Below are 16,816 nucleotides of genomic sequence, written 5' to 3'. Positions count from 1 at the left end.
TAATTTAAAATCATTAAAATCATATTTTTAGTGGAATAAATTATTAATAACTTAATACTTTGTAGATAATATGTTATTTTTTTTGGAAGAAATTTTGTTATAGTGATTTTGAGAAAACATTTACCATTTGACTCTTGAGAATCATAACTAATGGGTACCCGTGATTCTTGGCAATTCTCATTCTGATTCCACTTATTTTAGAATCGGATCCGAAACTGAAAAAAATATAGTGGTTTTGGCTCTAATTTTCAAAGGAACCGAACCGGAACCGACCCATTTGACACCCCTAAATTTTTAGAATCCGAAGTACCTAATATTTCTCTCCTTTTAGATCTGATCTCAGTAGGGTGGAACAACTGAACAGGGGTTTTTGATTTCGAAGCTCTTTGCTCGAAAGTAACGCAGGTGAGGTTTTCCATTTTGTGCCTCTATTCATCATTGTTTCTATCTCAATAATCGTTTATAGATTCATCGTCTTTCCTTCAAATTTTTGCTGTGTTTTTTTTCTTTTCTTTCCCACCAAATTCAATTCAACCATAGCTTAGATGAACAATTCTGAAAATTAAGATCTTGTTCGGATCCGGAATTTCATTTACGCAGAAAAAAAAATCCATTTATTTATGCATTACAATTGCTCTTAATTTGATATATGCTCAGAGATTTTTTATTCCTTAATACCCTTTAATTTAATGGTAGATCTGATTCTGAAGATGAAGACTCTTGATGTTTACTTTTCAGGTGTATCTGATCTGATAATTTCTTGTTCGCTTAGCATCGGTTATTTTTGGATTGGAACAGTGTGTCAAAATGGTAATTTTTTTTTGAATCCAGATGATGTGTGTTTGAATTATGAGTCATTGAAGTTTTAGATCTAGAATGAGAAATCCAGATTACCATCGATATCTTCTCTTGTTATGCTCCACGCCCAAATACCCAATTATGGGTCATTTTGGTCCCATCACCTAATTTGCCGTGCTTGAAAACCTAATTTGCCCCCCTCCATGTTTACTTATGTATTATTCTTTTCTATTATTTGAATATCGTTGTTGCCCAATTGTTTTTTTAATCAATCAATAACAACGAAATTTTATAAAATAAGGAAAAAAAAAAAATGTACATGAGAAATGGGTAGATAGTAGTCCCCAACAGTCTTACGTATTAAAGAAGGGGAAAGATGAGCCTCATCCCCTATTTTTTAGAAGAGCTATTGGCTGAGGCTGATAAGATCATGGATTCTAGAAGAGAGAGCTACAATTCCAAGGGAAGACATTGTGGCTAATGGACACAAATATTTCAAAATATATACTCTCTTAAAATTAGCTATTGCCCTAGGGATCTGCTAACAAAACTGGTTTTTAAATCTTCAAATATTCTTTTGTCTCTTTCCTTCCATATCCCATAGCAAATGGCAAACAACAACAAAGTCCAAAGACTTCTTCCTTTCTACATGAAGGACCTTTTCAGCCAAGAAGCGAAAATATCCTCAATTTCGTTTTTGAACTACCCTAGTTATACGGAACAAAGAGAAGAAGCTCCGTACTTTCCATGCGGTGTCATAGTGGAGAAATAGGTGGTTTAACCCTCCTCCACACGCCTTACATGTTATTAACGAGTACGAAAAATCTAACCTCTTCTGATGATCTAGTCCAAAGTTGGAATACTACCTAGAGCAATTGACCAAACGAAGACGGAGATCTTCAATGGCACATTCCTACCTATATGAATGAGTACGAAAAATCTAACACATAATCCTACAAACCTTGCATCATACAACGGACTCATAGAGAATTGGTCCTCCTTGTGTCATCCCAAATCTTGCGATCCCCTCCCCAAACTCCTCATCTCTTAATCATTAAAAGCCCTTTTGAAACCAAAGTCCCAGCTTGCTCCTCCACCCCCTTCAGAAAGATACAATAAGCTGACCTTTCTAAGAAATCTTAAAAAGATTAGGAAATTGATCCTTCAAAGGTCAATCCCCACCTATCTTCCCAAAAGAAAATCCTATCACCTCTACCCACCTTAACTTTACTTTCTTTTGAAACAATGGAAGTTGACTCAAGATGCCTTTCCATACCTCATAGCCATAGGATCCTTTGACATCTCCAATCTCCTACACATCTTTCTTTGTCCTGCACTTCTCCACAGTTACTCTTATCGAAAGAATATTTTTCTCCTTGCCAAACCTCCACAACCACTTGCCCAACAAGGCCGATTTCATCAAACCAAATCTTCTTACACCCAACCCCCCAATTTCTTGGGAATGCAAATCTTCTTCTAACTTACCATATTCTATTTCCTCTTGCCTTTATTGTGGTGCCGAAAGAAATCTTGACAAATTATATCAAGCTTGTCTTCAACACTCTTTGGCATAGAAAACAAAAAAATAAAATAATTAGGGTTGCTAGCCAAAGAACTCTTAATAAGAGTCAACTTCCCGCCCTTGTACAAAGAAATCCCTTTACACTTTTTAAAAAGTTTAGAGCTTTCACATTAAGAATAATAGTTGTTTCTCTTCTTTCTTTCCATGCTTAAGTCTACCATCTCTCTCCTTCCATGAACTCCAAGTAGATTGCAAATGTTTGAGGATTTTTTTTACAACTATCCTCCATGAAAGATCTGTTTTTACCCTAAATAAAAACCAATGGAGCAAAATCCCCCTTATTCCTTACACTTCTACAATAGAATGACTTCATTGAAATATTCCTTCGAGATCTCTAGATTATACCTGCTTTTATTCTTCATTTGAACTAATGATAGAACAACTAAGCTATCAAGGTAGAGAGACGGATGCATTCCTCAATCTCCCCTTGTAGTTTACTTTTGAAAATGGGATTGCATACAATTCGGTCTTCGTGATAAGAAAGGGCTTGCTGGGGCCTTGAATTCTTTCCCTTCTTTTTTTTCTGTTTAATCTTTTTTATTTATTTATTTTCTTTTAGTTCTTTGTTCATGATTTACTTGAATTCTTGATTCTTGAAATCCCTTTCTTGAATTCTTGAAAACATTTTCCGCAACCTTTAACCTTTTCCTCAATCCTTATCATTTCCCCTTTCCTTTAACTCTTATCCAACCCCAACCAAAATATCATAATTTACAAAACTTTGCATTTTACATCTCAATCGACAATTGAGATTTTGGAAACCCTTTCCCTATTGTCACCAAAATCCTTAACTTAATTCCAAATACCAAATACCAAATCAGATCCTCTGTCCGCCCCTTTTTTCTTCTTCTTCCCCCATTGTCCTACATCACCTATTGACTGCCTTTCTCCCTCTTGAAACACTTTTAGTAGTCAAGTTAAAAATAAAATAAAATATTTCTACAATGCGTTTTTTTTTTTGTTATTTTCATCTTTAATTGTTTTCATGGGTTGCTAGGATCAAACTTGTGGTCAGTAAAAAAATTTGCTAATGAATTTTGAACCCAAGATGTGTTGCCCGGGAAGCCTGGTTGCTTCTAACCCTACAAGTGGATGATTGATCATGAAAAAGCCTCCGACAAGTAGATAATAGCACATCAATTTTTTATTTTTTATTGTTTTTTTGTGTTGCCACTTATTCCTTTTGTTTTGTGTGTGGTTAGGTGGTTCTTGCAGCTTCCATCATAAGTAAATCTGGTAAAGGTGAGTTTGCTGCCTCTAGTGCAATTTCAATTTTACAGGTGCATGCACTTATCCGTCTTCCACTTGCTGTAGAGTCTCTCTCTCTCTCTCTCTCTCACACACACACACACACACACACATATTCGGTTTAGCTTTTAACATTCATACCAAATGTGCATCATGAATTTTTTTTCTTGTAGTTTGATTGCCTTCTGATGACCACTTTTTTGGCTACATTGCATGCGATACTTGCAGTTCATATGCATTTTGTTAGTTTTTTCATCACTTTGTGCCATTTATGGAAGTTGATTTTCTATTTTCTCTTGATCCGTACAGAAACTTGCATTTATATTTTAGCAAAAACTATTACTTCAATTAATTTCAGGGTGTCAAGATTTATCTAGAAATAAAGAAAATTTGCCTTTTGTCTCCTAAAGTTGACATAGTCGTAGAATGAGTTTTCCCTTCAAGGATATGCTTTTTGGGTTGCTTCCTCGCTTGTCCCCTTTGAAACTCTTTTGTATTCATTCATACTGTATCATAACAAGCTGACACCATTAGAATTACACTGCTTAATGATTGGTTTATATTGTATTTCATCGCAGCACTTGTTTCGAGGCAGTTTGTGGATATGTCTCGTATCAGGATTGAAGGATTACTTGCAGCATTTCCCAAGTTGGTTGGCATAGGAAAACAACATACATATGTTGAGACTGAAAATGTTCGTTATGTTTACCAGCCAATAGAAGCTCTGTACTTGCTAGTAGTTACGAACAAACAAAGCAACATTCTTGAAGATTTGGAGACCCTGAGGCTGCTCTCCAAACTCGTATCCTTTCTGTTGACTGAAGTGGTTATACTTGTGGTCGTGTCGAAACCTTATATCTTCTTTTTTTCCAAAGGTCTTTTTGGATGTTAGCATCCAACTTTTCTTGAATGAGTTATGGGGTGCATACACTGATTTCTTAATTGTCTAAGATGATACAAGTATCTATATGTTGTTGTTATATGATATTAATGCATGTCTACTTATGTAAAACATTTTTTTAATACACTAAGGAGTTAGTATGAAGTTAAGTGCTTAGAAAACTCTCAACATATGGAGTAAACTAAACATATGTGTTGGGATTATCGAGTTTGTGGGCATCAGCTGTCACTCTGTTTTTTTCTTTTTGGAGGGTGGGGAGGGGGAATTAATTTTTTACAGCATCTTTAAAGTAGTTATTTCATCCATTGGTATGTCAATATTCGAGTTTTAAGAAATTCAGGGTTGTCATTCAGATTTATGTAGAATGTAAACTTTTAATTGTTCAAATATATTTAAGAAATGCAAAACTTTCTTCCTATCTGCATCTATTTATATAAATATTATTTTATAAAAGCCAAGTACATAAAGTTACTACGGCGATTCCTTAATTTTATTCAGGTCCCCGAGTATTCTCCCTCTCTAGATGAAGAGGGCATTTGTAAGTCAGCTTTTGAGCTAATTTTTGCATTTGATGAAGTCATCTCCCTTGGGCACAAAGAGAGCTTGTCTGTCTCACAGGTTAAGCAGTATTGTGAGATGGAGAGTCATGAAGAAAAACTGCATAAGCTGGTAATGCAGAGCAAGATCAATGAAACAAAGGATGTTATGAAGCGTAAAGCTAGTGAGATTGACAAGAGCAAGGTATTTATTCATGCACAATTACAAAGCTGCAGTGTTCTTAGGTTGTTTGTCTGTTTGTAATAATTCTCGTCGATTTATTTTTCTCTCCTACTCTTAGTTCTCTCAATTATAAACCTCTTCTTATACAATTACGTATATAATTTGCAGATTGACAAGAATAGAGGTGAGAAAGGAGGGTTTATGTCTATGCAATCCATGGGTTCAGGAAGAATTGAGAGTAGCTTTAACGATATGAGCATATCTAGTGGTGGAGGTGGTTTTGGAAGTGGTTCTGGTTTTGGTTTGAGCACTGATGTAGAGACCTTTTCCAGCAAATCTAAAGGTTTGTATCTGTTCTTCTTCATTAATACCACATCGAAACTTTTTATCTTTTTATAATTTCTGAATGATCTATGTTACCTAATTCTCGTTCAAGGTGGCTAAACTATTTGTGAACTATGTAAATGGTATTGCCTTAGCCCACAGCTGAAACACGCGATTTTTTTTTTTTTTTTTGAAATATCCAATGTATAACATGATCAAGTTGTTGTTTTCTATTTAAAAGATTAGATTTTGATATCGTTATGCCACTGATCAGGGTAGGCAAGTAATTGCTCAGTTTGTAAAGTTTTAACTTCATTGTCATAATAGATTAGTAGTACTCAGAGTAGATCCATTATACTATAGTTAGGAACTCTCATATCCAGTTTGTTCCAATAGCTGGCTATCATTCCACCTGCATGATGCCTTGTAATTTGGTCTTGATGGAGCTGTTCAAAAACAGAAGTATATCGAATTTATGTCTAAAGAAAAATACAAATTGTGTCTGTTGTATTAATAGCAATTTGCTCGGCTTGTAATCCATTTGCGGCTTGGCTGGTCATCTCGACTGGATTTGTTTCTTATGAATAATAAAGTTTACTTATCAAAAAAGGAAAAAAGAAAAAAATACAAATCGCTTTTTCTTTCTTGTTCATCATGTAAATCTTCGTGTGGCAAAGCACTAGTTCTATTCTCAGTTCCCTTGCAGATAAGTTCTCTAATCATACATTCTTGATCCACAGCATAACTTTTATATAATTACTGGAATGTCACCACAATTTACTACATAGCTCGACACACTCTTTCTCGATGAAATACCATTGAAAATGTTTCTTAGAAACAATGAAGCTGTTAATATTTTCATTGCAAATTATTCTGATTTTTTTTAATTGGTTTCCCCTTGAGTTCTAAATTGATTATGACCAAAAAAGAAAAAAAGGAAAATCATGGTTAAAGACATAATTAATGCCAATATGAGAGCTAGATACGTAAAAATGATGAACATTTAACTGTTGAGATTGATTCTTTGCCACTTATCTTATTTCGTGGAACTCAATGGATGGCTCTTCATATATAATTATATATAATATAACAGCCTTTTCATTACTTTTATCCAATTTTTTCAGAATACTTGTTTGTTCATGTTTGAGCGTAGGAAATCTTTTTGAGTATTTATTTATAATTTGCATATCAGGTCGTCCATCTGCATCTGCTGCTGCTCCTCCGAAAGGACTTGGTATGCAGCTTGGCAAAACAAAACGGGCAAACCAGTTCCTGGAATCTTTGAAAGCCGAAGGTGAAGTGATTATTGAGGATGTGCAACCAAGTGCTAGCCAGTCCAGATCAGCTGCTCCTCCACCAACTGATCCCATTACATTGACTGTTGAAGAGAAGCTTAATGTGATACTCAAGCGAGATGGTGGTGTCAGTAACTTTGACGTTCAAGGTACTCTGTTGCTCCAAATTCTTAATCAGGAAGACGGTCTCATCCAAGTTCAGGTACCCCCCTCTTTCATGCAATTGTGCACACATAGTATTCTAGTTTACTCTCTATCCTTATTCTCAATTCCCAGACCAGTGGAATTAAAGCTGGAGAGGCTATTAAGAGATTTTCTCAGGCACGAGAGGGATGTGAGGAAGTTTCACCTGGTGAAGTGGGAAGTCTTCTTGGAAAGTGGTTGTGAAGGTTTGGCTTGGAAAGGAACTCTTTGTAGAAGATGGTGATTGTAGCGAAATGTGGTTCCGATCACATGAAGTGGAGTAGCTGAGAGGATTAGACTTACGGTGGGGAAGGGCAATAAGGATAGATTGTGGGAGGATACATGGTGTGCTGCATCCCTTTAAAGAAAACATTCCCATACTTATATGCAATATCATAAGATATATATGCTTTCGGTTGAGAATTTTATGATTTGGAAAGGATCAGCTCTATCAAGGAACTTGGATTTTAGATGAAACTTTAATGATTGGTAGGTTGATCGAATCATTAATCTCATTATTTGCTTATCTCTCACTCGTATAATCCTGATGGAAGAAGATCAGAGGATATGGACTATGTAATGCGGAACGCAAATCAAGTCAATGGTCAAGGGTTCCGACATAAAAATTGTAATTATTTAGGTTTTCATTTATTTGGTTCTAGATTTATCGTTTTATTGTTCGAGATTATTTTAGATTAATTATCTATTTAGTTTTCTATTTTAGGGCTTTAATTTTATGTTTTTTTAGGCTTATTTTGTTGTTTTATTGGTCTATAGTCTTAGTATAATATTTAAGAGCAATTTAATAACTTTAGTTTGTTTTTTATTTAAGTTTATTAGGATTAAAAAATTAGGGGAGAAAGTTATGAAATTAGGTTATTTATTTGGTATTTAGTTTGATTAAAGATTCTTAGCTTTATTTTCTTTATATATAGATTGTATTAGGATTTTTTTTTTTTTTAAAGAATTTGATGAATAAAGAATGAGTTTCTTTCATGGAGTGAAATGAGTTTTCCATCATTATTGGTGTGATTCCGAAAAACCCTTGGTGTTCTTCCAAGATTCTATCTTTTCTATCATCTTCTTATCTTTTCATTTTTTTTTTATATTGTTTCTTGATTTTCTTGAAATCTTGAATTCTTTAATCCATCAAGAATCCTCTTGTCTTGATTTTCTTTTAATCCTTGTTTTTTTTTTTTTTTTTTTCCTGAATTCTTAATTCTTGAAACCTACAAACCTCAACACTTTATCTTTTATCCATTCTCTTAACATTTAATTATTACTCTATAAACCTTAACATTTAATCATTTCCGTACCGTACAAACCTTAACCTTTAACCATTTTCTCTATCCTACACTAATTGCAATAAAATTTTCATTTTACCTTTTGGGTTTACCCTATCCTAACCCAAATCGCAAATCCAATATGAAATTCTTAATCCTTAATCCTTAACCCAATCCCCAACTAGATTTTCCTTAACTCCCAAATTTTACTTCTTCCCTCAGCGTTCTGTATCACTATGTCTTGGAATTCAGTTGAGGGGCATTGTTGCTATAAATTTTGTTTTTATATGCCAGGCAGGAAGATGTGCAACACATACTTATGCATTGCCCCTTCTCATTGGGAATTTGGCACCATTTTCTATCCTTGATCAAAATTCCTTGGGGTTTTCACAGGCTATTCTGTCCCTTTTCCATTCATGGCATTCACTGACATTCTTCTCTAAAGAAAAACATTGTGTGGAGTATGATTTATTTTGCATTTTGTTGGGCTATATGGAGCGAAAGGAACAATCAGACCTTTGAAGGGAAAGAGCTTAGTTCAGGAAGCAATCATTGATGCTATGGGGTATCTTTTCTTTTGGAGCAAGACCTTCAAGGAATTTTCTTTGAGGATTTTATGTTTAAGGGGGATGGAATGTGTGGTAGGATCCATTAGGGCATGGCATCTTGATTAGTTACTTATGCATCTTTTTTTTTTTTTTTAATTTCTTGGTTTTTTTCTTTCTTGTTTTTGTAATTTTCTGTTGTAGGTTGGTCGATCTTTTCTCTGAGGCCTTTAAGAAACACTAGCTCAGTTCTCCCCTTAAAATTTAGATCAATACTGGATGTGAATGCTACATATTCTCAAATCTGAAGGGTGTTGGTCTACCCAAAATGGCCCCTATATACATGATGATAGGAGTAAATTGATGCGGGTCTGGTAGATTGAAATAGATGTGGAAAAATGTTCCTTCTGAGAATCTGACACCAAAAAACTGTCTAACCTGCATAATGTTGGAGACTTGGAATGTTGTGATTGTTGATCATGTACTGACTATAATTAGGGCTGTTCGCCAGCGAAGACCGACCGAATTCAACTGACCTACCACGATTTTACACATGATTGATAGGGGAAAGGGTCTTTGCAAAACATCTTGCACAGTAACTGTTTTGGCCTCGTGGGATTAGTCGGGTGCTCTAAGAGGCATGGATACCCAAGGTATGAAAAAAAAAAAAAGTAATTGTTGTGGCCCAGATAATCACAATCTCCCTATTTTGTGTCCCTTGCTGGTCTGGAGGCTCTCCACCCAAAATCCACAGTACACTGCTCTCTAACTATCCTTTATCCATGAACTCTATTTTAATTTCTCGGAGAGCTATCAAATGTCTTTCTTGTTTAAAAAGTCACATCCAAATTAAATGCAATATGCACTGGCCCCTTAAAAATCTTATTAGATTGAACCCTGGCTGCGACACCTACCCTGAGAGCCGATTTGCCTACCAAAAAACGGAGATCTAATCTAGAGAATTAATTTCTAGGTTCTACTGTCTGAGAGAGATTGTTGAGGGTAAACTAAATCATCAAATTTTCATGTCTAGCTGAGATCTGTCAAAGCCCTTGACTTTGGATGTACTAAGTCCATATCATGTCTGTTGAATTCAGTAGTATTGTTCCTAGAGCGCAAATGTAAATCCAAGGTGTATATGTATTGGGCCCTTTTATGTTGGAAGGTGACTTTTTTATAACTAGAAAGTTGTTAGATAAAAGGTGGTTGGGAAGACCTCCCTAGATACAAGGGAGATAGAAGGTGATATCAAGTGTCATCTTATGGCCCACTTGTCAATCTTCGAGGGCTTAGATATTTGTGAAAACCATATACCATATGAAGGACAAGTTGAAAGGGTCCTTGTAGCACCGATCTTATTGAGGATATACTGGTTGACTAAATATGATTAATGCTTATTTTGCACATAGGGGACAGTGTTCCCTGCTTCCCCCCCACCCCTGCTTTCCTCACTCACTCACTCACCCACCCCTTCAAAAAGAAAAAAAAAAAACGAAAAAAAGAAATGAAATGGGTCTTCCATTCACATATCAGGTCATAAGAGTTCTAGTACTATTGGTCAGTTGCAGATGCAATCTGGTAGCTTTCTATTTACCAAATTCGATTTTTAAACCATTATGAAGATCTGATGTTGACAAGCGTTCCCCAAATTCTGTACAAAATGAGTTGCCTTTGTGTAGTTTTTAGATCAACTTATAATTATTTATTACTGAAAAGCTGTTTTTTTAAATACTTGGGGAAATTGAGGGTTCTTTATCAATCAAATAAACTAATCATTTGGCAGGGACATTGTTTACCGTTTTTCTGCTCATAAATTGGAGATCTACTTTTTCTCTTTTCTTGTTTTTTTATTTTTATTTTGTGAGTTCGATGGGCCTATGGTATATTATGTACCACTAAGATCACTTAGTGGCTCAATTTGCCTTGCAATCTTGATGTCAACTGCTAATGCATGTCTCACTGTGTTACTATTCTTTATTTTCAGATTGAAACAGGGGAGAATTCAGGCATCCTCTTCAAAACACACCCTAACATCAACAAGGAGCTGTTTTCTAGCGAAAATATTCTAGGACTGAAGGATCCTAACAGGCCTTTTCCAACTGGTCAAGCTGGTGATGCAGCAGGCGTTGGTCTCTTGAAGTGGAGAATGCAGAGTGTGGATGAGTCTATTGTGCCATTGACCAGTGGGTTTTGATTCTTTGGACAATTTCATAATCTGGTATTTGATTCTGTTTTCCTTTTTTTTTGTCGTTGCTTACTAATCCGGCTATCTATTCTTTTGTAGTCAACTGCTGGCCTTCTGTCTCTGGGAATGAAACTTATGTCAGCATTGAGTATGAAGCCTCAGCTATGTTTGACCTACGAAATGTTATAATCTCTGTACCTCTTCCTGCACTTCGGGAGGCACCAAATGTCAAACAGGTTGATGGGGAATGGAGGTGAGTGATTCCAATTTATACTTTTATTTCTGACTTAGTTTTGGAGCGAACAATTTTGGTATTCCATAATCATCATGCCTTACATTCGTGACACTAACTATTTGAAGTTGCCAACACATCTATTTCCCCATTCAATTCTATAAAGAGCTGCCGACTCTGTGGGATTGTTGGTGATGTTGACAACAATGAATTCTATATAGAGTTATATCTTCTCTCAAGATATGTCTTCAAACATGCTTTTACCTCTTCAATCCAGATCTTTTTTTCTTCTTCTGGCTTTCCTCTAGCTCTTTTAGAGCCTTTGAACTGCACTAAGGACTTCTGATTGATGTCTTCAGTACAACAATTTACCCCTTATTGGGGTTGCACCTAGCTATCTTCATATATAAACATTTCTAATTTTACCTGTCATAGTTTTCCACTTATTCATCTCAAGATCCTCATCTTTGTTTAACTCTTTCATAAAAATGTTCTTGATTGCACATGTTGCCCGATAAAGCGTATCTGGTTCTTAATGCCTGATTATAATTTTTTTTTTGGGAAGGTTTTCTTATTGGCATGGATGTCAATCTTTCTTGGAGTTCCAGTAGCATACCCAAAATCTTCCTTTGGCGATTTCTCTTAGTTTATTTGCAACATAACACGTAATTTCAATCTTTCATAGCAGAATAATAACAGAACTAAAAGTACTGTTTACGTTTGCCCAACACGGTCTGCATGCGCCATCCATGAGCTGTAATGAAACAGAATGGTGCAACATGTGGGATGCTTAATGATCTGTTTTTCATTGAGAATAAGAACAATAAAATGTTAACCATGTCGACGTCTAGAAAAAGGGTATTTGTGTAATTAGAGGAAATCAAGTACCGGGGTGTGCAATATCCGTAAGCAGACCTTTACTATTGAGAACATAATACATAAATAAGAACAGTCTCTCATGATTTCATTTTTCGAAGTTTAGTATGATCAGGAAATGGTTCCATTTTTATCTTTAATGAATTGTGCAACTAGAAATGACAGAAGAGCAAAGACTCAAACTCCATCTGGCTGAACTTTAAGCCTTAGATGAAGAAAGACTTGCTACTCAACAAAAGCTTGAAACGTAAAAAGCCGGCTATTTGAATTGCAGGTATGACTCAAGGAGTTCCGTGTTGGAGTGGTCAATTCTTCTTGTCGACAGCTCTAACCGCAGGTCAGTGAGTGATGACGTGTAAAATTTGTTTTTTTTTTCCTATAAATTGTGAACTAATCAATATAACTAGTAATTTTGCCAACGTTAAATCATTGCAGTGGATCGATGGAGTTTGTTGTACCTCCAGTAGATTCTTCAGTGTTCTTTCCCATTTCTATCAGATTTACTGCCGCAAAGACATTCAGTGACTTGAAGGTTTGTGAAGTTTGAATATTCAGTGAACAGTTGTGTGCAGTTTATATTCCACTTTGTAGTATATTGTTTCTTACTAGATTTCTGAGCGTGGATAGTACATGTTTCTCCTGTGCCACCTCCATCTCACCTTTTGAATCTGTTTCGCAGTGATGATTCTCATCATCCATTTAGATGTTTGTGCCTATGCTTTCTGACTAAAACCCTCACTTTGAAATGCCTAAGAATCCGTCTTTAGCTTGATCTTAACTTGTTTCTAATTTGGTCATACTTGATTCTTAAAATCTCCAGTAAGGTTTCCGGCTTGCCTCCTCTAGGTTGAAACACATTCCGATGTTGATTGTAATAGCAAATTTGTGAATCTGGTTTTTGCTTTTGGTCATAATAAAGTGATTGATTGATATTGCAAAATTGTTGCACAGGTTGTAACCATCTTGCCACTGAGAGGTGGGCCATCTCCTAAGTTCTCTCAACGAACGCAACTGATCACAGAGAACTACCAAGTGGTGTGACCGACCTATTGGGTGAAGATTAGCAATGTTTACTTGCTTAATTTTCTCCTTGGAAAGTTTATATATATTTTTTTAAATTAGTAGTTTGACTTCATTTCAAGTTCAAACAACCGCCACTGTTGTTCCCCCTTTCTTTTCTCCATGAATTTTGAGAACAGTACTTGCTGGATATTTTCTAGTGTTATTGAATCGTTTTTTGTTTTTTGAGGTATCAAAGACATTTCTTGTTATGGAGCTTCTTTACTTGGACATTTTGGTTTCTCATTGTGTGGATTGATTTTAAGAATTGCAAGCAATGTTTCATGCAATGATAATGAAAACTATTCTAGGCAACTAGCAGCAAAGCTAGGGTTCAGGAGGCTGGACATGTAAAATGACAATTTTACCCATCTACATTTCATCATCTTTCAGCTCTTCCAAAATGTCATAATAGAGCTTTACGGTTTATTAGTCATTTTGCTAGGTAGTTGATCCGAGTCAAAAAAACAAAGCAGGAGAGCTTAAAAAAAAGACAACTTGCCATTTGTTCCTTTCATCAACCCAATGTGATTTTGCTTACTTGATTCTAAATAGGACATAAAATTCTCCCTTTGCATTGAAGCTTAAAAGATGAATTGGAGATAAAGTTATTCATCAAAAAAAAGAAAATTGTGGATGGTTAAAAACAGTAGCAGAAGGTTGGTATCTTTTCTCATTCTGGAAAATCGACTTTGAAGTTTAGTTCTAGAACTGTTTGAACTCAAAAATTTGCTTTGGTGGCTTGAATTGATTGGAATACGAGGTTAGTTGACCTCCAAAACTCAATAGAACCAACTCATTAGCTTGGCTGAGTCAGCACAAAAATGTGTCAAGTCAGGTCAGAAAATCGGAAAGATTCATGCCATGACTAGGAATTTGGTGCTCGAGGTTGCAGCGGTTGAAAGTTTCTATAGGACTTGTTTGTTTAAGTTTTCATACATGTTAAAGAACAATCTATTTTCCTCGAGTATATAAACTCATATCTCGAGAGAAATCATTCATGATTTTACACTCAAGTACACTATCAGAGTGTTATTTCAAGTCATTTTAACATTTTTTATTTTTCCGTAAAAAGATACTAATTATTAATTATGTGTGATTAATATTTTCTTATTAGTGAAAAATCTTATTATAATAAAATTATAGTCTTTTTTCAAATAATTATTCAACCATCTTTTACACAAAATCCCAATTAGTTTCCATTGGACCACCCACTTGATCTTTGTTTTGATAAATTGTAAGAGCATCTCCGACAGTGAAAATGTGTGAGAACTAACTCCTGAAATTTTAAAATAACATGGCCACTATATTATGTGGCAAACATGTACCCTAGCTATTGTAAAGAAAATATAATAATATTTTTATTTTAAGAGTAGAAAAAGGATATCTGATGTGGCAAACATGTATATTGTAAAAATACATATTATATAATCTGGGATTTTCAAAGTTAAAAAAGTAACTTTCTTTTCTTTTAATTTTGATAAAAATAAAATAATATAAAATATTAAGAATAAAGAAACAGACCTTGAGTCTCTTGGAGTAAGACCAAAATCTACATCAGTTAACGTAACTTTTGTTATTTTTTTATAATAAAAAAAAGAGACGATCTTTAATTTAGCAAAGAATTGTTGGAGATGCTCTCAATATTCGTTGTCCTTTACCTCTATTTGATTTTTTTCGATTTGGCAAAGAAAACTCGAGAAATCTTAATTTTCAATTGCTTTTAAAAACTACTAAAGAGTAGCTAGGGTCATGAATGAATTATGTAGATATAGATTTTCGCTCTTCCTTGAGAATTCCTAACTCAGTGGGTGACCTGCAATAATACCACTCCGACGATCAAGTTAGACTTTAATGCCGAGCTAATAAAGTGCTCTCTAGGAAGATTTGTTCTAACCTCTCGTGTAAGTTGCTGCCTGGTATTTATAGAGTTCTTCTCATGGATTTCCTGGTATTCCCTCAATGATTTTTGCTGGAGTACTTGTGCCTCTTCCCTGATCTGTCAGTCGCAGGAGTTGTTACATCTGATCTGTCAGTGCAGGAGTCATTACACCTGATATGTCAGGTCTCACAGGCACACCCGACCTATGTACTTAGAGTGCTTGGGAAAGTTGGTTTTAATGTAGCTCAGTGCATTCACCACTTGACTCGACGAGCCAGTTATGATTATCCAAGGTTGCTACGTGTCAATTGCTCCGAGAAATACCCTCCACACTCTCGAGGTTTTGGATCTTGATCCAAGACCTCGAGATAAAATAAATTATCAACACGTGGTGATCTTTAGTTGGGTGTTAGTCTGACTTGGCTCATTAATTGCATTAACTCCTGATGTCTGGCTGTTCGAATTTCAAAGATGGCGCACGCAATTATTGCCTTCGTAATTCTTACTCTTGACTTTACTGTTATGCAGCACATTTATGGGCTGTATACACGTGGCGTGTTGTAAATGGTTAGTTACACACGCGTGTCTGTACCTTTTACTTCGTTTTTGACACCACTTAATGCGGCGTCTTCCTTACTGTTGTCTCATTCTTCGAAGGCATCCAGACCCTCCATCATATTGAGCATCTTGAAGTTTCCCTTTCCTATAAATACCTCATTCCTTTTCGTTTTTACTCTTTGCTCTCTGTTATCTTCTTCTCTCAGTGTTCTTTTTTTTTTTGCCCTTTAGCGTTTTTTGCTCTTGTGCGGCACCAGCAAGCTCCTCAAGCTCTCCCTGCCGGTTTTCTTTTTAAAGGTTAGAGAACGTGACCCCACCCCTCTCCTCAAAAATATTTTTCTTTTTTACTTCTTAGTCTTTCCATGGCTAAGGAAAAGCTTATTCCCCCTACATGCCCTCCGTTGGCTAAGATTAGGGAAGCCTATGTTGTCCCTGATGATGTGGGTACATCCTTCACGGATGAACCCCCGTCTTCTCAAGAATTTTCCCCAGGGCAATTCAATGATGGCTTTCGAGTCTCTTTAAGCAGGCTAACTTGGGAGGTGTTGAACTTCTATCAGAGGGCCACTGGCCAAATGAGCGGGAATTTCTTTCACGTAATTCACACCTTCGAGCAAATGAATGCTCGGCTAGATGAGGGGTTGAAGCTCGGACTCCTCGACATTCGGACCCAATTCTCCTTGAAGAGGTGCCCCAAAAAATAAGGATTCTTCTACCTAACTAAGAGAGCAGGGAAGCCGTCCTTGTTTGAGTTCCTCGACTCGAACAAGGAATGGTTTTTATTCCCAATAAAGTTAACCAGTCAGTGGGAAAGCGCACTTGGGGACAAACTTCCCTCCCTCGTGTACAAGTCTTTTAACGGTCATGGTAAGTTTTACTCTTCTCCCTCATGCAATTCTTCACGAGGTTTCTTGGGATTCTGAATCATTTCTCCCCTAATTGTAGGCTAGAGCAAAGACAAAGGCATCGGGGACTCGGTGGTGAAAACCCATTTGCTCTCCAACCCAGAGCTATATAACCATGCCACCGAGTCATTTCTTCCTACTGACTCCTGTGGAGGGGGTGATCGTTCGAGATGACCAGCTCCCAATACCCAGCCTCTTGATAACGAAGACATGTCTCTTCGTTCCAACCGTCCAGCTCCC

General features: G+C 36.0%; 1 protein-coding gene across 1 annotated transcript; it reads left to right on the top strand.

The window, feature by feature from the left end:
• Nucleotides 1-288: 288 nt before the first annotated feature.
• On the top strand, nucleotides 289-13,443 carry LOC147410190 (coatomer subunit delta-like). The gene is made up of 12 exons (XM_086432435.1): nucleotides 289-405; nucleotides 739-810; nucleotides 3,583-3,622; nucleotides 4,207-4,430; nucleotides 5,028-5,270; nucleotides 5,418-5,592; nucleotides 6,766-7,070; nucleotides 10,864-11,062; nucleotides 11,164-11,317; nucleotides 12,447-12,509; nucleotides 12,608-12,704; nucleotides 13,124-13,443. Exons 2-12 carry the CDS (start codon nucleotides 808-810, stop codon nucleotides 13,211-13,213), a joined length of 1,593 nt encoding a protein of 530 aa, XP_086288561.1. The 5' UTR covers nucleotides 289-405; nucleotides 739-807; the 3' UTR covers nucleotides 13,214-13,443.
• Nucleotides 13,444-16,816: the final 3,373 nt, after the last annotated feature.

Source organism: Akebia trifoliata, chromosome 2 (assembly GCF_017979445.1).
Source record: "Akebia trifoliata isolate Shusen 1 chromosome 2, ASM1797944v1, whole genome shotgun sequence".
NCBI classification, from domain to species: domain Eukaryota; kingdom Viridiplantae; phylum Streptophyta; class Magnoliopsida; order Ranunculales; family Lardizabalaceae; genus Akebia; species Akebia trifoliata.
Note: the sequence above shows the minus strand (reverse complement) of the source record. Positions and strands in the feature narration are given on the sequence as shown.

Coding starts and splice junctions, on each gene's coding strand:
- LOC147410190 (XM_086432435.1), top strand. Junction 4,431..5,027: donor TGAGGCTGCTCTCCAAACTC/GTATCCTTTCTG, acceptor AATTTTATTCAG/GTCCCCGAGTATTCTCCCTC. Junction 5,271..5,417: donor GTGAGATTGACAAGAGCAAG/GTATTTATTCAT, acceptor TATAATTTGCAG/ATTGACAAGAATAGAGGTGA.